The sequence below is a fragment of the Mirounga angustirostris genome, unplaced genomic scaffold, assembly GCF_029215605.1.
Source record: "Mirounga angustirostris isolate CCGP_5_RB_7025 unplaced genomic scaffold, mMirAng1.0.hap1 SCAF_16, whole genome shotgun sequence".
In the NCBI taxonomy this organism is placed as follows: domain Eukaryota; kingdom Metazoa; phylum Chordata; class Mammalia; order Carnivora; family Phocidae; genus Mirounga; species Mirounga angustirostris.
Window position 1 is genome coordinate 17,197,294 of NW_026991724.1, and position 25,399 is coordinate 17,222,692.

Below are 25,399 nucleotides of genomic sequence, written 5' to 3' on the forward strand. Positions count from 1 at the left end.
AAAAGTCCCACATGAGGCTTTACAAAGCTCACTTAAGGGGCATACAAATGCTCATCCTGCCTTGTAATGCTCCAGTGAGAATCACTATTTTGGAAGAATCCAAAGGTCTGGTCCAGCAATAAAATGCTGACCTAAAAATTCTTAATTCCAAAAAATACTTATGTTTATTCCTTGTGTTCTTACTTCTATATATCATCTATGTTTCTTCAGATATTTAGCTGAGTAGTTTACATGTCCAGTTCTTATTTCTGACATCACTGAATTTATTTACAAGTGGTATTTTTATTTTGGTTCTAAGTCAGCATGCAGTACAGCTTGTTTTATAATGAGCAACACATGAGATACAGAAATATGAATCTTTTCTAAAAAAATTAAGAATTCACTGGCTTAATCACAGCCACTAGAAGGTAAGCTCCATGAGGACAAAGAGGCACATGATAAATATTTCCTGAATGAGTTCACTCTATGATACTCTCAGAAAATGTGGTATGAGATCCCAGGATTTGGGTTTGAGTCCCAGCCCCACCACCCTGAGCCTCAAAGCTCACATCAGCTCTGTGCAGCAGTGCTTTAGGGGACCTGATGGGCCCTGGAACATCGTTAAGAAACTGCTTCCTAAGGGGACAGGGAAGTTACAACATCACACTTTCACTGATGACCAACCCTGAAATTTAGAAAATGAGTTTGGAATAACACTTGTCTTGTTAGCAGTCTTAGACCTACACTTTCTCCAAATTAACTCCTCTTCCCAGACACTATGTTCTAATAATCAACTTAATTACATAAATTAGAAAGTAAAGAAAGGTTTAAATGTTGTTCGATTCTGTTTCATTAGCTAAAACAATGAATTCTAATCAGGGGTAGATATAGTATAATCTAGACTCTGAAGCAAAGGCCTTTGCCTGACAATGACTATCTGAAAACATAATTAAGAATCATGACTTTTTTTTCTAATACAAAAACAGAAAACCCAGCATTTCTATAGAAGCCCCTTATGAATCCATTAATCAAACAGGAAAAAACAAAAAAACAAAAAACTAACAGATCTAGGGCAAAAGTAAAGGGTGACGTGTTTAAGTTCACTTAACTAAATGCAAAGTCAGAGGAATCCAGGATGTAATCAGTGAGTCAGGATGGCTCATGGAAGGGCAGGGACAGGTAAAGACATATATTTGTATTAGTAAGGTGAATCTCTCTTAAAACATGACTAATTTACATTGCCCGTCCCCCAACAACGGGCTTCTAGAAAGGGAAATGGAAATATCTGTGTTCTATTTTCCATTTGGGATGTGGTATAAAATTATAAGTGTTAAATAAGAGAAAAGCAAAAAAACCCTCAACTTATGCAAACAAAGACTATCCTTTTTTCCTTTTTAAAGATTTTATTTATTTATTTGACAGAGAGAGATACAGCGAGAGAGGGAACACAAGCAGGGGGAGTGGGAGAGGGAGAAGCAGGCTTCCCGCTCAGCAAGGAGCCTGATGTGGGGCTCGATCCCAAGACCCTGGGATCATGACCTGAGCTGAAGGCAGACGCTTAATGACTGAGCCACCCAGGCGCTCCAGCAATAAATATTTTTTGAGTGAATGAATTTAAATATTATAAATTAAGCATGTAAAACATACATGCACTCGGGGTGCCTGGGTGGCACAGTCGGTTAAGTGCCTGACTCTTGGTTTCGGCTCAGGTCATGGTCTCAGGGTCCTGGGATCGAGCCTCATGTCAGGTTCTGCGCTCAGGGTGGCATCTGCTTGAGAGTCTCTCTCTTCCCCTCTCCCTCTGCCCCTCTAACCTGTGCTGTCTCTCTCTCTCTCAAATAAATAAATCTAAAAAAAAAAAAAAAGATCCATGCACTGGACACAAGGCTTTAACATGCTACATGCTGAGAGTTGAACAATGGATCCTGCGCTAAAACAAAACAGATGGAATCCTAAGCAATCAGCAGTTTACACAATCTTCCCCCAACTACAGCAGCAGGGACAGGGGCTGAGCTTTGGAGAGCCCCTAGAGTAAGGAACAGAGAAGCGAGTGTTCTCCAGAGATGCCCAACAGTGGTGCCAGGTCAAAAAGAGCCCCGGCCTTCTGATAGTGAAGTCTACCCAGGGGACGAGGTGGAAGCGGTACAACTTTCTTGTCCTCTACTCTGGAGGGAATTCTTACTAACACCTGACTTGTTCATCCTCGTTCCCCTAAGTGCAACATCCATTCTGATTTTCTACAAGGGTAAGAAGGGAAGCAACAAGTTTCTCTCTTCTCTCCTCCCTCCGTCCAACTTTGGCTCATGTCTGCCACTCACCTGAACCGCTCCTCCCAGCATGACAGCCACCAGCCCCATGGACATACTCAGTGTCTGCGACTCCACGGTACTCTCTGCCTGGTGGGCCAGGCTTGCACACGCTCGCTGCAGCGTGGCTGCTACGAAGTCCACAACCTGCGACAGAAACAGAATTTAGAATCGGTGAGGACTAAGAAAGAGAATCTCAAAATTCTCTCTACATCCTCATCTTCTTCCTCATCGACATCATGAAGGCAAACACCTGCAAGAACAGGCATAGTGCTCAGTGTCTTAAGTGCACAGTATCACCTACATCTCATGTCAACTCTAGGAGGTCAATGCTCCTGTCCTCATTATTTTTTTAAAGATTTTATTTATTTAGGGGTGCCTGGGTGGCTCTGCACGTTAAGGGTCTGCCTTCAGCTCAGGTCATGATCCCAGAGTCCTGGGATCGAGCCCCATGTCAGAGGCTTCCTGCTCAGTGGTGAGTCTGCTTCTCCCTCTCCCTCTGCCTGCCGCTGCCACTCCCCCTGCTTGTGTGCGCTGCCCCCCCGCCATAAATAAAGATTTTATTTATTTATTTGAGAGGGAAAGAGAGAGAGCACAAGTGGGGAGAGGGGCAGACGGAGAGGGGCAGAGGGGCAGAGAGAAGCACACTCCCCACTAGGCAGGGAGCCTGATGCAGGGCTCGATCCCAGGACCCTGGGATCATGACCTGAGCTGAAGGCAGATGCTGAACAGACTAAGCCACCCAGGTGCCCCCTCAATTTTTTTTAAGTAAACTCTACTCCCAATGTGGGGCTCAAACTCATGACCCCACGATCAAGAGTCGCATGCTCTTCCGACTGAGCCAGCCAGGCACCCCGTCCTCATTTTTTGGTGAAGAATCTGTGAGCTGGTCAAGGCCACGCAGTCAATAAATGAGAAACCTCACTGATACTTTCCCAAATGTTTTAATATACTAATCCAACATCCTTGACTTTTCATGAATTTTGCCAGGAAATTAAAATGAAAAATGATTTGATACTTTCTGACCATCTTAGAGGGTTCTAGATCTGCTTCTCCTAATGAGGACTCCCCTGCCCCAACCTGGTTGTGACAGTCTGATTCTAGTAAGCAAAGAATGGGGGAAGAGGCGCTTAATTTTATCTAGAACTGAATCCTCAAACAATCTGTACAAATGATCCAGAGTCATTTTTTTAAGTATCAAATATTTTTAAAGGATTAAGATTATTCATATTTAAGATTTTATACAGCATTTGGCTAACTAAGCTTTAAATGGAATTAATTTGGTCAGCATTTTAACTGCACTTGTATTAATCACCTTAAGTAGAAATAACTTTGAATAAAAGCAAACACACACACATCCGTGCATCTGCATGCACACACGTGCAAGCATGCACACACGCACGCACATTCAGGATTAATGGCTCAAAAGGGAAAAATCATTTTGAAAGTGGTACAGCTGAGATAGGTAATAATAAGCCTCTAAATACCATGCAAGCTTGCATGTTTAATTCTCTGGGCAAATCACATGATATGCTATGAGTCTTTATTGCAAGCTTAAAGTCAGGAGAATGGCTTGTTACCACTTGTCTTTGGAGCAAGGCAGGAAACTAGAAAGGTTATTAAAAGTTCCACTTACTGAAATGAATAACGCTGGTTATGGCAATTTTCACCACCCTCTCAAGCCTAAGACTTTACTGATATTAGAAATTAAGGACACTGGCCTTTCTAGAGAAAATGCTACATTTACCATCTTGGGCCACCTATTTTGCCTCCAAAGAGTTTTCTAAAGCACCCCTTGATTATAGGAAGCTTCTACTTCAGCACAAATGTACTGTTCAATTGCTGGAAAAGAACTATCTAGCCTTTCCACTTTTTCTAAGTCCTTCCTCTCTCTCTCTCTCTCTCTCTCTATATATATATATATGAAGATGCTGCAAAACAAGCAGTATGATCCTATTTTTGTTAAGAAAGAAACTCTATATTTGTATGTGTGTAAAAAAAAGTCCCCAAAACCAAAAAACAAAACATCTGGGAGCTTAAACTGTGGTTTGATAGCCAGCTGTTATTGTCATCCATGAAGTGCCCTTTCCCCCAAGCTTTTTTCTCGTAGCAACAAAACCACCATGCCCATCTGGACAACAGCTCCTCCCGACTACTGCTCATCTCCTGTGACTGATGGGGCTGCCAGTCACAAGGATAGGTATGTAACTGAAGCATGTTCTAGAATTTACATACGTTGTGGAGAGGAGGGAGAGACTTTTACTTTTTACTTGACCATTTTTGTAATGTTATGTAATCTAAAAAGCCAAATATTCCTGAACGCTTATAATGAAAAACAGCGGTGCCCTACCCCACTTCTGCCCATCTGCTTGTGGCTCTACAGAGCCAACCACATTTAATGGTTTACGTGCTTAATAACAACAGTAAACATTTACTGTTCACCAGGTGCTGTTCTGAATATGTTACAGATATTCATTCCCTACCTCCTCCCCCCTTCCGATGGGGATGTATAAACCTGCTGCCAACATCCGGGCAGTCAGGTGGGAGCGGGCTGAGGCCTCACTGTTGAGTCTGCAGACAGCAACCTAATGCTCCAGTTTTTCAGTCTCCTGCTGCCACCCAAGTTCAACGTCTCTCAGGAATATGCCTCCGGGCTTTCGCTGGGAAGGGGAGGTGTTTGTACAAATTTAAGGAAGGAATCAAGGGGTCTACTGAACCTTGCAGAGCCTTTCAACCTGTTTTAAGCTCTAAATTCAGCTTCATCTGTACAGCTGATCTACCACCTCCAGTCATTCCAGTGTTCTGCAATGAGAAGTAGCTTGCCTTTTTTTTTTTCTTTTTCTGTTCAAAATAAAATGTGAACAGCTTCATAGAGGTATAGTGCTTTGCTTCTTGACTTCTCCCATGCAGGCACATAGCTCTCCATTTTCGGAGTTGCTAGATCAGCTATTTCCCAGTTTCCAAATGTTGTTACTCTCTTTTATCTGCTATCTCTCCTCTCCTGCTGTTGGCCCCTGTGGTTTCCAGAAGGAGCAGATAAACACATGTGTTCAATATACTATCTTTAATCAGAAGTCCATACTTCTTATATTATGCACTTGTTTAATATTTCTACAATGAGCATGTGTTACTTACGTTAAAAGCGTTTTTAATATATGAGAAAAAAATCATATAAAGCACTTCTACTCTGCCAAGTACAGAGATCTAAATACAGAAAGGTGCAAAGGGTAGCAATTTTCTGAAAGGACAAAAAAAGGAAATCTCACTCATCCCACTCCATTTACACTGGCCTCCTTGCTGAGCCCTCCACGCTTGAGACATGCTTCCTCTTAGCTGGAACACTCTTCCCTGAGGTATCTCTGAGCCTCCCTCCTTCCCTGCTTCCAGATCTCTGCTCATAAGCCTTTCTGGAGGGGCGCCTGGGTGGCTCAGGAGATTAAGCTACCGACTCTTGATTTCAGCTCAGGTCCAATCTCAGGGTTGTGAGCTCGAGCCCCATATTGGGCTCCACGCTGGATGTGAAGCCTGCTTAAGATTCTCTCTATTCCTCTCCCTCTGCCTCTACCCCACCCCACCTGCTCACACACACACACACACGTGCTCTCTCGCAAAAAAAAAAAAAAAAAAGGCCACTTTCCCAGTGAGGTTCTCCATGACAACTCTATCTACCACACTGTCTTTACATCCCCTTTGTTTGATATTTCTCTCTGGTACTTACTTGTTTACTGTCTCTCTCTCCTGCGTGAATGTAATCCCATGAGGATAGATGTGTGTTGTTCACTGCTGTGTCTCTGGTACCCAAAAGAGAACGTGGCACACAGTGGGCCTTTACTACATATTTGCAGAATGAAGGATGTGGGGGGGCGCCTGGGTGGCTCAGTCAGTTAAGCGTTTGCCTCCAGCTCCGGTCATGATCCCGGAGTCCCAGGATCAAGCCCTGTGTCAGGCTTCCTGCTCAGTGGGGAGTCTGCTTCTCCTTCTGCCTCTGCTCCTCCCCCAGTTTGTGCTCTCTCTCTCACTCACTCTCTAATAAATAAAATCTTAAAAAAAAAAAAACTAAATAAAATTAAATTTCTAAAAAAAAAAAAAAGGAATGAAGGAACTGGGGAGTTGGTACAGGGCTCTGTATCCATACACAGACCACTGAATGGTTTATGCCTCTCTGTATCTTCTCGTATACTATCTGCCAATATGTTTTATTGAACTTTTTAATCTTTTATCCATAAATACTTCAATATACATTTCTAACAAGGAGTTTTTCTTTTTTAACAGCACTACTGTAATACCAGGAGTACCCGGCTGGCTCAGTCAGTAGAGCATGCAACTCTTGATCTTGTGATTCTAAGTTTGAGCCCCAAGTTGGGTGTAGAGATTACTTAAAAATAAAAATCTTAAAAAAAACAACAACAACAACAACACATAACTACCATACCATGATTACTCTCGATAAAAATTCCTTGTACTTTCTAATACTTAGCCCATGACTGTTGTAAAAATGTCCTCTCACACAATTGATATGTTTGAATGAGAATCCACACACTGCATTTAGTTGACAGGTCTCTTTTAAGCTACAGAAGCCCTGCTCCTTCTTTAATGCATTTACTTGATGAAGAAACTGGGTCATCTGTACTGTGGAATGTCTCACATTCTGAAATTGGCTGATTTTGCTTCTTCATGGCATAACATTGCTGTACCCTCAGTTTCCTTGATTAGATTCAGATCACATTTTATGGACTTTTTTTGTCTTTTGTTTGCTTCTTTTGGGGGTTTGTTTTTTGGGGGAAGAACCCTTCCCAGGTGGTGCTACATACCTCCTATTGCATTACATTAGGAGACACATAATGTCTGCTTGTCTACTTCTGGTGATGTTGAGATCGATCATTCCAGGCTGAAAATATTTAGGGGAACATACACTGATATCTACACTGACCCTGAAATCCACCAAAAATTAAATGGATAAACAGATGGAAAACAAAATGGATAGACAGATGGAAACATAAATATGTGATAAAGGAAATATAATAAAATCCTAATAGTAGAATCTAGGTTGTAGGTATATAGGTATTCACTGTAAAATCCTTTCAAGTTTGAAAGTATTCATAATAAAATGCTTGGGGAAAAAAGGATCAGTTGATTTGGATGTATTTGGCCTAATTACATTCATTATACAGTACCCCTAATAGTTTTAGCAGACATGATTATCACCTAGATCCATTATTTCATTAAGGGATTGCAAAATATAAATTTGTAGGTCTCTTTTTGAATATTTTAGCTGTGATTCTTATATAAAGAAAATTTTTCCACCAACTATTTGGTTACAATGAAATACAGTGCTGACAGAAAAGGTAAGATAAATGTTTTATTCTTTCATTATCAACTTACAAAATAATGACTTGATGCCCTAGCAACTTCCAGAGATGTCCAAAAGGGATTTTAGGGGGGAGAAGCAGACAGTGGCTCAGGTTTTTATAACTTTGATGTGTTTCAATCCATTGCAGGCATTCTTTTTTTTTAAGATTTTATTTATTTATTTATTTGATAGAGAGAGAGAGATCACAAATAGGCAGACAGGCACACAGAGGGAAAGGGAGAAGCAGGCTCCCCACTGAGCATGGAGCCCGATATGGTACTCGATCCCAGGACCCTGGGATCATGACCTGAATGAGCCAAAGGCAGCCCTTAACCCTTAACTGACTGAGCCACCCAGTCGCCCCCAAGCATTATTCTTTTTAATGCCCAAAATGCCCTATCTGTGGCCAAGAGGAGATCTTTCAAGCTGGCTCCTGAACACTACTGATATGACTTCATTAATCTCAGGCATCTTCCTTTTATTTAGGCAGAAATAGATGCCCTGAGGCTTATAGTGGACAATTCCTGCCCTAGACCTTGAATGAACCTTTACTCCAACGAGCTTTGTGTTCTTCCAGCAGGACATGATATTTAGAAACTACAGTCCAGCACGAAGGATGCTCAGTGTAGCTGGGTTGTCACTGCTGCCTGGCATGGACAGTGGAATGATCAAGGGAATATCTATTTTTAAAAAGAAAAAATTAATTGTGAGTTCATATGAATACTTCCAAATGAAATTCACTATTATAGGAATTTTAGTCAAGTTCTGTAATTTTATATTCATAACTTTTTTTCTTATGCTAAAAATCTTGGTTCCTAATGATATTAACAAAATTACTTATAACATGTATTATTTATAACTTACCCATATGTGTGTGTATTTCAAAATAAATACTAAAATTATCATGAGTAGTAAAACTACTAAATGCAATTTAATATTTTTTTGTGGTTCTTTTCATCTTGATACATTTTAACCTTAGCTGAAGGATAATTTCATGGGACAAGTCACTTCTCTATCAACCTAAAACAATTGTTCCTTAATGAGGAGCAAAGGGAGCTAAGTGCAAAAGCTCAAATCATATAGTTTTTAAGCCATTTTCCCTTCCAACTAACATCTTCAGACAAAAACATAAGGTCTGGGTGAAAAAGTCTTTAGGGAACTGATATAAACACAGGAGAAACAACTCATCCTACTGGGTAGCGTAGCACAGAGTCAGTGAACTGAAGGAATAAGAAGCCAAAAAAGAAATCATGAACATAATTCTCATTAAACAGGCACGTAAGTTGGAGCTGACAGACAGCTGCAAATTTTCTCAGCAGGAGCTATAGTGAAACGCTGCTTAGCAACACCCGAAGGCAGATGACAATGAGGGCGATACAAAGAGCTGAAGAATCAGATTTAAGTGTGACAATGATACCATCTTACAACTGACTATTCACCAGCCAAGCAACAACTAATTCTGGTAATAATGGTAAAAATATGGTGACTGCATTGCCTACGCTTTATTACTTCTATTTCCTGGGTTTTTGGTTGTTGTTGTTGTTTTTAATTTTTTTTTCTTTTTAAGTAGGCCCCACACCTAATGTGGGGCCCAAACTCACGACCCTGAGATCAAGAGTCACATGCTCTACTGACTGAGCCAGCCAGGAGCCCCTTTTATTTCCTATTTTTTATAAAGCTAGTAAATATAATGTCTGAGCCAACAAGATCCAGGAATAGTATTCACATAGCTATACTACCCTTCAAACATTTTAAAAAACATCTTAAAACTTCATAGGCTGCTGTGGAGATAGGCTGTCAGGTAGATCTATGAAATTCAAAGTGGTATTATTATCATTAGCCATTTTTTTTTTTCAAATTTAAGTTTTCTAATCATGCTCAACTTTTGACACATGTTAGAATCATCCATGGGGCTTAAAAAAATACAGATGCCCAGGAGCTAATGAGGACATGCTGGATCAGAATCTCTATAAGCAGTGGGCCGGGCATCCATATTTTGAAGAACACTCAGAAAACTGTATTGGCCCCCCAACTTGAGGACCCTGTAATGTAACACATCAGTATCTACAACAATTCTCAAAGTTTTCTCTGCATGAGAATCACGTCCGGAGCCTCTCTAACATGCCAGCTTCTCTAACATGGCGGGACCTCCACAAGTGCAGATTCCGTTAGCTGTCGTGGGCTCAGTACTCTGCAGGTTTAAGCAGCATTCCAGGTAACACTGAGGCAGGTGTCGTCAAGCCATTCTCTGAGCATTTTTTTTTTTTAATATTGTTTGGAAAGCATGTAAAGAAACCAAAATAGACAAATACTACCAGCCTGGGATCTGGGATGTGGCAGCCACTGACCTGAGTGATGTTTGTGAATAGCTGCTCAGACATCCTCTCGCAGAGAACAGTCAACAGCTGGAGGACCAGCAGCTTCTGCTCCTGGTGTTCCACAAGAGTTTGGTGCTGCTCTAATTCCAAGAGGCTTTTGCTGGAGAAGGGCTTTGTTTTTAACTCTGCTTCATTTTCCATGGCCACATGAGTCAACTCCTATCAGCATTGGAGAAAAGAAAAAGTGAAGGAAAAAACCATAGAACTAAGGGCATCAACAACAGTGAGAAAACTCTGTTTGCAATGTATATGTAAAGAACTAGTCTAAGTGTTCATTGTAGCATTATTTATAATAGCCAAAATTTGGAGACAAAGGTCTAGCAATAAGAGAAGGAATAAATAAATTGTATTTATTATACTGGAGCAGTTGAAATAAATAAACTAGACCAATATGGACATCAAAAGAAAGATCTCAAGAAGGGTGTTGAGTGAAAAATGGAAATTGTAGAATAATATGTGTATTATGATATTTATATGAAGATTTAAAACTTCATAACAAAAAGCATACCTACACAAAGAGAACTAGTTTGATAGGCTACTTACTTTATTAGCATTTTTTAGGATCTCTACCACTAGCCCTGCTGAACTGAGACCTCAGGCCATGTAACATTTTCAAACCCTTTTTAGAGACTATTAAATGCTTTCAGCACTTTTTTCCCTATAATATTTAATCTCTACTAATAGATAATTCATTACTATGGGGTTTGTAGGCTTTTCCCCTACACTTCACACTGTAAATTTCCTTGGGAAGGGAAAACCTTAAGTTCCTTAACAATTAATGCTTTACCAAAGTAAGTGGCAGTTTATTTATTTTTTTTTTATTTTTTAAAGATGTTATTTATTTATTTGACAGAGACAGACACAGCGAGAGAGGGAACACAAGCAGGGGGAGTGGGACAGGGAGAAGCAGGCCTCCCGCCGAGCAGGGAACCTGATGCGGGGCTCGATCCCAGGATCCCGGGATCATGACCTGAGACGAGGCAGACGCTTAACGACTGAGCCACCCAGGCGCCCCCTAAGTGGCAGTTTAGAGCAATGGTTCCCAACCGTGCCTGGGAATTTCTGCTTCCCAGGGGACAGTTAGCAATGTCTGAGGACATTTTTGGTTGTCATAATTGGGAAGCAATATAGGCATCTAGTGGTAGAGGTCAGGGATGCTACTAAACATCCTACAAGAAAGTACAGGAGGGGCGCCTGGATGGCTCAGTCGTTAAGCGTCTGCCTTCAGCTCAGGTCATGATCCCAGGGTCCTAGGATCGAGCCCCACATCGGGCTCCCTGCTCAGCAGGAAGCCTGCTTCTCCCTCTCCCACTCCCCCTGCTTGTATTCCCTCTCTCGCTGTGTTTCTCTCTGTCAAATAAATAAATAGAATCTTTAAAAAAAAAAGAAAGAAAGAAAGCAAACACAGGAAACCCCCGGCCTCCCAACAAAAAAATTACCCAGCCCAAAATGCCAATGGTACTAAGGTGCAGAAACCTTGGCCCAGAGCAAAGCCTTCTGATTTTTTTGTTTTTTTAAAAGATTTTACTTATTATTTACTTTAGAGAGAGAGAGAGAGCATAGGGTAGGGAGTACAGATGGAGAGGGAGAGAGAGAATTTCAAGCAGGCTCCATGCCCAGGGTAGAGCCTGACAGAGGGCTTGATCCCACAACCCTGAGATCACAACCTGAGCCAAAATCAAGAGTCGGTCGCTTAACCAACTGAGCCACCCAAGCGCCCCTTTTTGTTTTTTAAACAATTTTTTTTAATTCTCCATTTAAGAGCACATCTTCTTGGAATGTTATTTACAATGAGTGGCTAGGTAAGGGGACAGAATGTAAATACAGGAAGAGATGCCTGGGCGGCACAGGCAGTTGAGTGGCTGACTCTTGGTTTCAGCTCAGGTTGTTCTCAGGGTCATGATCTCAGAGTTGTGAGATTGAGCCACACATCAGGCTCTGTGCTCTCCAAAATAAATAAATGAATCATTTTTTAAAATGTGAACACAAGAGGTGAGAAAGTTATCAAAACAGTGGCCCCTACTTCAAGTTCTAGAAGTGTTAGCCCTGATTCTCTCCTTGCAATTCCCCCATAACCACACCAACCTTAAACTCCACAAACATTCTCTTAGACACTTTATTTAGGGAAAATAATGGAGAAAGCAGAGCTGGAGGATAGAAAATCAGAGATCACCCTGTTTACAGTACTGGGTACTACCTGCTGTCAGAGATTAGAGCAAGAGGAAGCACAATCACCAGCACTAAGAAACAGACCCGGAAAAGGTTTCAGGTGGTTACAAAATGAAATGAGAAAGGCAGAACTACTAAATCTCCTTTCCAAATACCTGACAAAACAACAGTCAGAAAGGATAAAGGATCACTCCATAACTGCAAAACCTGCTATTAACTTCAAAAGAGTACTTACTGTCAACACAGAGCAAAGATTAACCCTTTCATAGATCAACAGTTCTACTTTGGTCATCTCTCAAAATTTAGGGCAGATTACCTTGGGAAATAGTTCGATCATACATGTACTGCTGAAGGTAAGGTTTTTTTCTTTTTACCAACCCAAAGGCTATTTTTTTTTTTTTCCTTGGGATCAAACCATTTTATTGAAGGGCTTCGGGGAATGGTCCAAGAGGAGGAGGACAGGGAGATGCGACATCCTCGGCCCGGCCGGAACCTTCTCAACGTCACAGTCCCCGAAAAGCCAACCCAAAGGCTATTAAAAAATAAATTACTCGGGGCGCCTGGGTGGCTCAGTCGTTAAGCGTCTGCCTTTGGCTCGGGTCATGATCCCAGGGTCCTGGGATCGAGCCCCGCATTGGGCTCCCTGCTCTGCGGGAAGCCTGCTTGTCCCTCTCCCACTCCCCCTGCTTGTGTTCCCTCTCTCGCTGTGTCTCTCTCTGTCAAATAAATAAATAAAATCTTAAAAAAAAAAAAAATTACTCTTACATCCTCTGATTATTTCTCTCTTAGATTAGGACCTTAATTTTAGGAGCTAAAATTATGACTGCCCTGGGGCGCCTGGGTGGCTCAGTTGTTAAGCGTCTGCCTTTGGCTCAGGTCGTGATCCCAGGGTCCTGGGATCGAGCCCCGCATCGGGCTCCCTGCTTGGCGGGAAGCCCGCTTCTTCCTCTCCCACTCCCCCTGCTTGTGTTCCCTCTCTCGCTGTGTCTCTATCAAATAAATAAATAAAATCTTTAAAAAATAATAATAAATAAAAATAATAAAATTATGACTGCCCTGAAAATTCAAAAGGGATCCTGGTACTATCCCAGAATACAGCTGACCGTGTCCTTACTATATGTAGTTCTTACCTTCAAGCAGAAGATGAAGAAGTCACCTGCCAAACCACACTCTTGGCAGTGGGCTAACAAGTCCCCAAGATGCTCTACCTGGCACTGCTCTGAGGACACCTTCTGGTACAGGGCTTCATCTTCATCTTCATCACTGCAACACGGGGAAAGATTTACCTTGGCAGTGTCACCCAGAGATTTTTTTTTTTTTAACTCCATAATAATCTTCTAAAGTAACAGGGTATTTTCATACAGTAAATCATTAGAAAGATCTCAAAATTTGTTTAAGTTATTTTCCTGTTTCTCCATGCTGAAAAAGTATTTATTCTCAGAAGGTAGGGTATCATGTATAACATAGTTATTTGCTCAGTGGGGAAAAGACTCATGAAGGAAGTGGCTTTGCAGATGCATGTTGAGGAATTACTATTATTTCAATAAATTGAAAAAGCAAGGAGAAATTAAAGTATAGGTTGTATGCAGATACTCTCGTTCCCGAGGAAGAATAGAGAAAAAGAAGTCTGCAAAGGAAGGTCAGATCACAGAGGGCCTTCAAGGCCATTCAAAGAAAGCTAGACTTTTTCTCGAAGAGCCATTGAAGGGTTATGGGCAGTGGGAAGAGACACTATCCTTACAGGAGAACATGTAGTCAATCTCAACTAATAACTAACCAGCAGAAATACGGAAATGCGTAAAGACTCAGAAAACTGAGTAGGCCAAATTTCCAAGTAATAAAATATGGCCAAGTTACTAAAAGCAATGCTATGATTTCTGCAAAAAGTTTTAAGAAACTTCTCATGAGGTACTAAGGGTTTTAGTTTTATTGCAGATTAAGTGAAAAAACAAAGATACAATATTACTATACTATTTCATGTAAACAAACATAGAAGCACAAAGATGTACTAGAAGACAAAACACTAAAAAAAATGTTAACAGTGACTAGGATCATAGTTGCTTTTTGTTTTCCTCTGTGCTTTTTTGTGTTATACAAAGAAGGTATGTACTCTTGTGATTAAAGAAGGAATAAAGTGTTTTCAGACTAAACTGAGAAAAAAATGACAGATGTTGCTTTATATCATTGAAAAGTACAATTATGAAATAAAGTTAATTTGGCCATCCCATTGGGCAGTAAGTCCCAATCTGCCAGTTCACTAGTAACATGGCCTTTATACTCCTCTAGTAAAATAAATAACCCATAAACTAAGCTTATGATCATTTCTTATATTATCCCAGAATCTCCCAGCGTCCTTCAGATCAGTCATGTATCTACATCACATTTTACGTTAGGAAAAAAACTGAAATGGCCAAGAGTCACTTCTCAGCTTCTCTGAACCATCCTTTCAAAATGAAGTATTATATTCAAATACTTTTTTAAAAAGACATGACAATAATTACCTTACGAAGCTCTATTTCATTCATTCTTAAAATTTCAATGATAAAAGAGTCAGTTCCAAATACTGTAGTTTATTTAGTTCCAGAAAAATAAAAATTCTGGATCCTGGGCGCCTGGGTGGCTCAGATGGTTGAGCGTCTGCCTTCGGCTCAGGTCATGATCCCAGGGTCCTGGGATCGAGTCCCATATCAGGCTCCCGGCTCAGCGGGGAGCCTGCTTCTCCCTCTGACCCTCTCCCCTCTCATGCTGTTTCTTTCTCGCTCGCTCTCTAAAAAATAAATAAAATCTTTAAAAAAAAAAAAAAAATTCTGGATCCAAAGATCATGAAATCTAAGCTGCTCTTTTAGTGTTTCTTTAAACAAACTTTTTATTGATTACTGGGGCTCCTGGGCAGAATGACAGGGTAAATGGTAAGCGGTGAGACTGACCTGCCTTTAGGGGACTGGCAACAGGAGCAAGATCTTTAGAACAAGAGATAAAATCACACACACACACACACACACACACTTCTCTGATATAGTGAATGTCAACTTTTTGGAGATATAGAGTGTCTTAAGTATCCAGTGAAAACTATGGACCCTATTTTCAGAAAAAAAATTTCTTGTATATAATTTCAAAGGGACTGTGGATGCCTAGAAGTCCATGTAGAAACCTGGAGTTAAGGGTCCATTGCTTCTGGCAGTAGATGGAGATTCATTCAGTAACTGCCTCTTCAGTTTTCTCCTACCATGAAGAGAAACTATAGTTTCAATAAGAACTGTCGATTCTGACATATATGCACTAAGATATACACTAGAGACTTGTCATGATGGCAATTAGCTTTAACTACTGATAAGTTAAAGACTATAAAATTCTCTATACAGTCACTAAAGTGGTCCCAGATTAAACTGTTCATAAGTGCTTTTATAAAATAAACATGTCAAGAAATTTTAAACTCTTTCAGTTCAGGGGCATAGTTACAACCACAAAACCTACTAGTGCTCAACAACTCTCAAGAAATTGGTAGCTTGCATTTGTACTGATAATTCTGCTTGCAATCAATGTGTGTTTTCCATTTTTCTCAAGTCCATCATATTGAAAGAGTGTCTTATAACTTTACTAAGTTAACCATGAATAAAAAATAAAATTTACACCTTAACAAACAGCCACACTTTGAATGTGACATAAAAATCTGAACCGTTGGGGCGCCTGGGTGGCTCAGTCGTTGGGTGTCTGCCTTTGGCTCAGATCATGATCCCGGGGTCCTGGGATAGAGCCCCGCATCGGGCTCCCTGCTCCACGGGAAGCCTGCTTCTCCCTCTCCCACTCCCCCTACTTGTGTTCCCTCTCTCGCTGTGTCTCTCTCTGTCAAATAAATAAATAAAATCTAAAAAAAAAAAAATCTGAGCCGTCAGTTAAGAACTGTATGGGACTCCGGTCAACAGGAACTTACATTCTAAAGTAATAATATCTACACATATCACCCAAAAAAAGGAAATAATTTAAAGTATACTTGTAAGATGTTAGAGAAATAAATGATCCATTCCACTAATATTCTAATTGCTCTCCAGGAGAAAGAAACCCCCATCGTAAAATTAACATAAAAGATAGCAATTAGACAATTTCCCTGAGGAATAAGTCTGACTCTGAACACACATACACCATTTAGAGAGTCAGAAAGAGAAATGGATCGTTATGGTGCTGAGGGTAAACATGTGACTGCCCTTTACTCTGATTCTCTGGCAAAGACTTTGTGAAGTAAGTGGGCCTGTGAGGCTCCAGCAAATTGCACCTACTATTAGCTAGCATCTGGGAAAAAAACCTGCAAGATTATTTAAGGCGCTCACATTTCATTTAGAGATTATAAATAGCAGCACCTCAACTGCTTCAAGTTCCAGGTCCCGTTCTTTCAGCGCCCCTTAGTGGACAATTCAGGGAAGGGCCTTTTGGGTGCAATTGTGTCCGAAGAGAGAGGGTAAAGAAGGGGTGGACTCACCAAATGGCCTCTTTGATGGTAACCATGATGCCACCTCGAGTGGCAGCTCTAAACTGACACAGAGAATGAAGAGAGGACACAGATTTGTCCAATCCTGCAAATCCTTTCAGGCTGGCAATTGCCTTCTTCCTCTCTAGCTTCCCCAGAATCCATAATAAGATCTCTTGGCAAAGTGACCTGGCAGAAAAAGCAGTTATAAATGAGCTTGTCATCTTACTCTACACATCTAACAAGCTAACATAAAAAAAGAAAGGAAGACTGTCAGGTTCCACGGCATTCTAAATGCTGGCACAACCACCTAGTACTACTAAAGTGTAGGACTGGAAACTATGCTTCCTGTGAATTTCAGGATATATCTAATATCTGTAACTCACTAATCTTTGGCCCTAGAAGCAACCATGATAAGACACAGGAGCCCCACATGGTTTTTAAAAAAAAAATAATTCCAAGTGTAGCATTGCCTTTGGATCAGGCACTGTGAAAGAAAGTTTACACTGATAAAACCATCTACCAATGGGACCAAGAGCTGATGACCAAGAAACAGCATACCAACAAATTCTGGCTGATTCCTCTGCCCCTTTTATCTCTGCCAGTCAACGAGGATTGGGATGGAATAAACGTTTGCTTCCTCCTTCCCAGTCTCTGATGAGGACATGATAGTGCTGTGAATATTTGGTTTTCAAAACTATAAGTTATTATATGGACAGTTTTTTGAAGCCAAATTCACATATTTATTGTCCCCATCTTCCTCTCTGTTCTCTCTTGTCACTGCTCCTATGTGCTGGCCAAAAGTTAGAGTCCAAAGTAGTATGTGAGTTTTCCTTCACCGCTTAACAACGATGATGGAAGTGGTCTATTGAGTTTACGATTTTCCAGGGACAGTGCTAAACACTTTATAATCTGTCTTCATAATACCCTATGAAGAAGGTATTATTACTGTATATCTGATCACATGTGGGGGATTTCCAAACACTAAAAATCAGAACTCTCTAGGACTTTAAAAAGGATATAAACCCTTATAAGGAGGAAGAAACAACATAAATATCTGTGAAAACAGAGCTGACACAAAATGGAGCCTACTTAAATTCCAATACAAAAGATTATTTTCTGGATGATTAAGAAATCCCTTCATTCCAAACAACACTGAGCAGCACTCACACCAAATCCAAGTCTAAGTGACAGAGTGCCACATTCAGATCCAACTTGATTTCTCATTCCCCACAAGGTTATGATCCATTCTCCATTTCCTCCTTCCTAGACATGTAATTCCAGTACTCCTCACTGATCAAACAGTGACATGTTTACACATGTAAACAGGGATTTTGTCTCTGACGTCTAGAACAGAGGCTAAGGAAAGCCATTCTAAAAATTACATCCAATCCCCTGCAATCTGAAAAGCTCTCTTTCTTTTGCAAATGAGCAGAATAAGAGGATCCTCAAATGTTTTACTGGTTTTGAAAGAAAAAAAAATTACAAAGTAGCATTAAGTTTTATATTCAAAATAAGAATAAGAAAAACATACAGTAAAGATTTCACTATAAACAAATAAGGTTTTATGGGTTTTTTTTGTGTTTTTTTTGGTTTTTTACCTTATGTGAGATACACTTTGTTTGGTAAAACAGTAGAGAGAAAAGAGCACTCCCAGGACGGGAAGCAGGGAATCCACTAAAACTGTCACAGGTTCATTCCCAACCACGTATACCTAGGGAAAAGAAAATGGTGAGAGGTACCATGAGTACAAGGCCAGAGGACTGGGAATCAAATACCATACCTACTAGCAGCATAGAGTTTTATCTTAAGCAACACTTTAGTTCTAAACCGAACAATTTTAGCTCTAAGGCTAAGAAAACCATTTGAGATTGGCAGACAGGCTGAAACACAGGGAGCCTGAGCTGGAGCAGCGCCCTTCCGTGTGTGCAGCCTGAAGAACTTCAGGGGAAAATGGGTAAATTAATCCATCTCCTGACCCCTTCCTTTCTTGCTTTTGACTACCTTTGTGTCTCTTGCTAATCTGTCTATTATTCATCTATACAATAATTCTCTAATTGCTGAAGGCCCTGCTCTTAGGAACTAACAAGCAATTAATGCCAAATAGAAAAACTTAAAACTAGATTTGAAAAATAAAAACAAAGCTTGCTCTAGATTTGTCACTCTTAAGATCTAACTGCCATATGGGCATGTCCTATTCTAATTCAATAAATGTTAAAAGAAATTACAATGTGCACCTAGCTCTGTGCTGACTTTATAGGGTTAAGCATCTAAGAATGCTGATTTTTGTTAACAGTAATTATGTTACACATTTTAGTTGTCCTTTCAAAAAGGACAGCACAAATGCATTCAACAACATTTATGTGAATACCCACTGAAATCCAAGCATTGTCCTAGGCATTGTAGTGAATATAAAAATGAGTAAGAGTTGTTCTCTCTCAATTGCTTGTGATCTACCAAGAAGAATAAAACAAGTAAACCAATTATAATAATAATAATCCAAAGCAGGTAATTTAAAGAATTAAGAAGAACAAAATTCTATTTTTTCAATATTTTTCTGTAAATAAGGGCTTCTTTAAGTTTCCCTTTCCTCATCCTTTAAAATAGGGCTAAGACTGGGACAACTGGGTGGCTCAGTCAGTTAAGCGTCTGCCTTCAGCTCAGGTCATGATCATGGGGTCCTGGGATGGAGCCCCACATGGGCTCCTTGCTCAGTGGGGAGCCTGCTTCTCCCTCTGCCTGCCGCTCCCCCTGCTTGTGCTTGCTCGCTCTCTCTAAAATAAATAAAATCTTTTAAAAAAAGAATTAATCACTGAAGGTTCATCTTTCTCCATTCATCACAATCTGTGTCTACGCTATCAGATTTTAATTATTAATTAAATTGTGCTTAAGTGAAGTAGAAATCAATGCTGTTTATTTATTTTTTATCAGTGCTGTTTATGGAGTACTAAAGGTCATGGAGGCACAAGCTGGAAAGCCCTCTGTGCTTTTCCAGTGAACCCTGTCCCTTTAAATCAACCCTAATTTTTCACACTCCTTAAGCCTCCCAGCTCCTCTGTGGAGGCTGATAACCAAGGAGCCAGTTTCCTGTGCATGATCTAATCTCCATAAGCCTAGCTAAATGAGGTGCATTGTATGGCAGTGTTCACAAGAAATATGCAGGCCTAATTATGATATCACCAATTACAAGTGGTAAAAAAAAAAGAGATTCCCCCAGGTAACGTAAGGGCCTATTGTTTGGTTCTGTAGTCTGTGTTCCCAGAAGTAATCCCTGTGGAGCCATCCTTCCTTACCAGCATCTTTTGTACAAAAACCAAAAACCAAATGGAGTTAAATCTCCATTATTTACTGGCTTGACTGGGCCAAAGCACCACAAATTTTTTTTAAAGATTTTATTTATTTATTTGACACAGAGAGAGAGAGAGAGCTCAAGCAGGGGGGAGCGGCAGAGGGAGAAGCAGGCTCCCTGCTGAGCAAGGAGCCTGACGAGGGACTCGATCCCATGACCCCGGGATCATGACCTGAGCCAAAGGCAGATACTTAACCAACTGAACCACCCAGGTGCCCTGGCACCTCAAACTTTAACATGAATTCAATCAAGCCCATTACTCAGGGGTATATGTTGTTATTGATAAATTCCTCCAATTTTTAAGTTCTCTTGTTATACTTATCTGAAGGAACAAGTACTGATACTGAATTTTGGAACAATTGATCAATGAATTTTTTCTGTGAGATCTCAAAGAACTTGAATGGACTCTGCTTGACACACAGAGGCTGTCGCCTCCCTTCCAAATTAATAATACATTTCTCCTTGTACTGAGCCCAAAACTATCTCCATTTTAAACTTCCTGATGGGAGGACATTTATTTTCAAAAGATTTGGATGGGCCATAGAAAAGGTCTACCTTTTCCATAAGCCTATTATTTATTTGACTGTTCAACTGTTCATCCACTCATTCACTGACTTAAACATTTAGTAAGCATCTAACCACCATTAATGACTTTTCTCCTCTAAATTCCAATAGCATTTTAGGGCTTATAATCAGCCCATAAATACACAGCTATCTTTCCCCTCTTCAACTAGCCTCTCTATTTCTCTATTTCAGCACCTATTACGATAGATGATTAAGTTGTATTACCTGAATGTTTGCTGACCAAGCAGTTGTTACAGAAGTATACAACCTAAATGAACCCACTGTTACTGTTTCTATGAAGCCAACAATAACTACCATTTATTGCAATGTCTATTCAAGAATAAACCAGGTTAGGGGCGCCTGGGTGGCTCAGGTCATGATCCCAGCGACCTGGGATCGAGCCCCGCATCAGGCTCCCTGCTCCGCTGGAAGCCTGCTTCTCCCTCTCCCACTCCCCCTGCTGTGTTCCCTCTCTCGCTGTGTCTCTCTCTGTCAAATAAATAAAATCTTAAAAAAAAAAAGAAAAGAAAAGAAACCAGGTAATTCAGCTAAACATTTAATATACAATCGCTCCTCACAAGTCCTGTAGGTTAAGAATTTTTATGCCCATTCTAAAAATGTGGAAAACAGGCTCAGAGAAGCAAAGTTAGCTGAGCCAAGGTACTCTTAGAAAGTGGCATAGACAGGGTGAACCCAGATCTGCCTGACATAAAATCCATGCACAATCCATAGAGACAAGACGGAAAGTAGATGAGTGGTTGTAAGGGGATGGGAGGAAGGGGAAATGGGGACCAACTGCTTAATGGGTATGGTGTTTCCATCTGGGGTGATGAACAAGTTCTGGAACTAGACAGTGCGATAACCGTGCGAATGGACTTAATGCCAGTGAATTATATACTTGAAAAGATGGTTAAAATGGTAAATTTTATGTCATGTGTATTTCACCACAATTTTAAAAAGAACAAAGCACGTACTCCATGGCCTCCCAATACCCACCTCCCCATGGGCATGTTTTCATTGCTTCAGTCCCTAACCCATACCAACTTTACCCCAGCCATCTTCCCTCAGAATCAGTAGGCCCCAGCTTGTCGGGCTGTTAATAACTCTAGTCCTGCTACCTCTGGAAAGTAGGGCAGAGTTTCTGAGCGGCACCACGGACAGCAGCTTCCGTACCACCTCCCTTCCTCCTACTGAGACTCTTGCATATTATATAGCCCCCTTCTACCAAGCCTTCCAGTAGATCTTCAGGGCCATACTGTGGCCAGGCCTTTCCAAGGACAGTGACCTCCTCCCAACCTCTTGCCTAGCACCCAACCCATATACAGGTTAAAAGTTTGGTGTGCACCTCACATCCAACATTACCCTCTTATATACACTCCCAAAGTGGAATCTGGCCACTTCCCACTTCATGTGGACTCCCCAGATCATTGACTTATACCTGGAGTTTAGTGACCCATAAAGGGACACAGGAGGCTGCCCTGATTCAACCAATGTTGCACTTCGATCTCTTGCAGACAGCACTGACAATGACCAATGCTCTAGGAAAAACAAACAAACAAACAAACAAAACCAGTCCTTCCAATGAAGTCATACTATATATGGGAGAAACTGTTGGGGCCAGTTCCTTCCAGTCTCCTCCACACCAGGCTGGTGACAGTACCGACCGAGGAAGCAGTGATGGCACCACAGTGGAGAGGGCCCTACCACCCTGCATCCACGCCCTACCATTGGGTGTTGTGGGGTTTCCTTGGACTGTGCTTATGTATAGTCTCCTAGTTGGGGTTCTTTCCTGCTCACCTAGAGGCAAAGTGGGATGGGAGTTAAAGTTCTGAAACAAAATTCCCTACTTTACGTATTATTTTGACCTGCTGACATTCCCTTTTCTCAGCAGTATAACCATTGGGTATGTTTCACATAGGGTTGCCTGTAATACTTCTACTGACCAGGTGTGGGACTTAACACAAATCAACTGACTTCTCTGAGTCTCAGTTTCCTTACCTAGAAAACAAGGAGGTTAAATTAATCAAGTGTTAAGGTCTCTTTGGTACCTAATCTATCATCCTCTGACTTGAGTGCAAATTTGCTCTCTTCTTCTGTATCATTCTGGTACCTCAGCCATTAGGTAAAACTAGTTGAAAAACATGAACCAATCCTCCACCACCCCCAAAATTTTTAAACACTGAAACCTGACCAAGTTGTAAAAATTTCTAACCCTCCCCACATGCTTTCCCTTCTTCTAGCAGTTCTGAAGTTAGTACTTTAAAGATGAAATCCTGTTTAGTTGAAAGGTTTTCAGGTTACTTGAGGTATCTGTACAGACTAGGGATCACCAAACAAAATACCAAGACGTGGGAAAGCTGAAGCAGGGAAGGGAGAGACAGACTCTCAAGGTACCTATTCAATTCTTTGGTGTGAAAAAGCCTCTCTGAGAGTAAATAAAATGGTGCTTTGAAGAAAAGATGAACTTCCATGTCTACCTGTGGCTTTTCCGATATAAATATGTAGGACAGGGCTGATGGGCAAAATAAGAGGTGAGTATGGATTTATGAAAATCATAATGGCTCAGAACAGATCACACGAGGAAACAGACAGGTACCAATGACCCCACTGGCAGCTTGGGAATTTCCACAGTCCTTTCTGAATGCATCCTGGCTTTCTATCACAGATCCAGCCATGAGACGAGGGGTCTGCGGTTAAGCCTCACAACCCTTCGTCTGAGCTTAGAGACTACTCTTAACAAGTAATAGAGACATGTTTCTGCGTACTCTTAACAACAGATCACACACTACCTGTAACTGTTTGCTTGACTGGGAGCTCCCTGAAGGGAGCAACTGGCTTTTAATCATTTCTGTGTTTGTAAACCTAGCACAGTATCTGCCATTCCGTATGTACTTGGCAAAATTTTTCTTTGTGACTGATTAACTGAATCAAAGAACGAATGAAGTACATTGAATGCTTTTTATTTTTCTCAAAAGTTCTATTTTTGTAGGGAAATTACAATGCCCTCTGTATTTTCTCTTCTTCCTTTTTTTTTTTTTTTCTTTTTTAAGCTGTAGCTAGAAGCTATTCAATCAATGTTAATTAACTGAAGAATCATAGAACTTCAGCCATGGAAGGGAGAGTGGACTGAACAAAAGGAGGTCTGCTTTTACTGTACTAGCTTATTCAGTACCTATCTTCAATATCTAAAGGACTGAATTTCTAGGACGCCTGGGTGGCTCAGTCATTGAGCGTCTGCCTTTGGCTCAGGTCATGATCCCGGGGTCCTGGGATCGAGTCCCACATCGGGCTCCTTGCTCAGTGAGGAGCCTGCTTCTCCCTCTCCCTCTGCTGCTCCCCCTGCTTGCACTCTCTCTCTCTGACAAATAAATAAATAAAAATCTTTAAAGGACTGAATTTCTCTAGAAATTTAAATTAAAAAGGAAAGGAAAAACCCAGAGTCAAAATGGTCAGAAGTATTAAGAATAAACATGTGTTTCTGATTCGAAGCAAAACCAAACAGAAAGCAATCCTCACATACTCCATTTCTCATTTACTAGACTTCCATTACACGGTTAAGCATGGTTAAGCACATCCCTCTGAGACCACTGCAGTTGAAAGAGCACCAGGAAGTCAGGAGTCAGGAAAACAGGTATGAATTTTGTTTCTGACACCTACATGATTGCCTAAAATCACATATTAAGTGAGTGAACATGGGTAAGACAATTAAATCCCTCTAGGATTCAGTTTCCTCATTTATAATGCCAGTGTTAAGCTTCGGCTTAAATACCAGCTAAGATAATTCATGTTAAAATATTTTGTAAAATATGCAGCCCTGTGCAAATATTACATTTATTCCTAAATACCTGCTGATACAGCTGTAAATGGAACTGTCTCCTTAATTTATGGCCTTATCTTTTATAGGGATGTATACGTGTGGAAATACAAACATGAATCAAGCTGACTAAATCCTAACACTGAAATTCAGTACAGGCTGGAACTTGATTGTACCCCTGTTAAAGATTAAACTAGTCTAATGCTGTCTTCTAAAATATCACAGTGATCCTTTTGATAGTCATGTTCCAGAACTTCTAATGCACTTACTGAGTTTAATTAAGACTTGTGAGAAGCAAAAGGACAAGCCAAGTTACCTAATACAGTATTTTGCACTATGCATGCTTTCAGAGCATATTGCATAAAATAATCTTTTTTAAAAAGAGTTTCTTTGAACCAAAAGAGAACTGACAGTTTTTTGAGCCTAATTATTTGCTAAAGTATACAATGAACCTTCCACAAGTTACCTTGTTTCATCTCTACAACTCAAGTGTTAAATAAGTCACCTAAAGTCACATGGATCGTCAACCCTTGAGCCAGATTCCAACCTAGGTCTATTGGACTCAAAAGGCCAGGTGCTTTTCACTACACTATACCACAGAATCTGAATGTACCATCTAACACTTGAATCTTCCATAGCTTTGAAGGCTACTTAAAAAAAAAAAAAAGTTTATTTATTTATTTCAGTGGGGGGAGGGCAGGGGGTGGGGAGGCAGAGGGAGAGCGAGAGAATCTCAAGCCAACGCCTTGCTGAGTGTGAAGCCCAACGCGGAGCTCAACCTCACAACCCTAAGATCATGACCTGAGCCGAAATCTAGAGTCGAACGCTTAAGTGACTGAGCCACCCAGGCACCCCAAGGATACTTCTTTTGGTCCTTTGCATGTTATTCAAGGTTACAGTTCAATTAGAGTTGGAAACATCCAGAAAGAACGACTGCATTTAGGGAACAGCCGTAGTGGGAGAAGACTTTTTACTGCAAAGCCTTTTGTAGTACTTCTTAAACGTGTACCATGTACAAATATTATCTT

General features: G+C 40.7%; 1 protein-coding gene across 1 annotated transcript in view; it reads right to left on the reverse strand.

The window, feature by feature from the left end:
* Positions 1-25,399, reverse strand: part of TANGO6 (transport and golgi organization 6 homolog) — a 189,609-nt gene that overhangs the window by 121,843 nt on the left and 42,367 nt on the right. The window contains exons 8-12 of the mRNA XM_045890837.2: positions 18,246-18,358; positions 16,657-16,833; positions 13,313-13,445; positions 9,984-10,172; positions 2,298-2,432 (exon numbers count right to left, since the gene is read on the reverse strand). Coding sequence (XP_045746793.1) covers positions 2,298-2,432; positions 9,984-10,172; positions 13,313-13,445; positions 16,657-16,833; positions 18,246-18,358 — 747 coding nt within the window. The remainder of the gene's footprint in view (positions 1-2,297; positions 2,433-9,983; positions 10,173-13,312; positions 13,446-16,656; positions 16,834-18,245; positions 18,359-25,399) is intronic.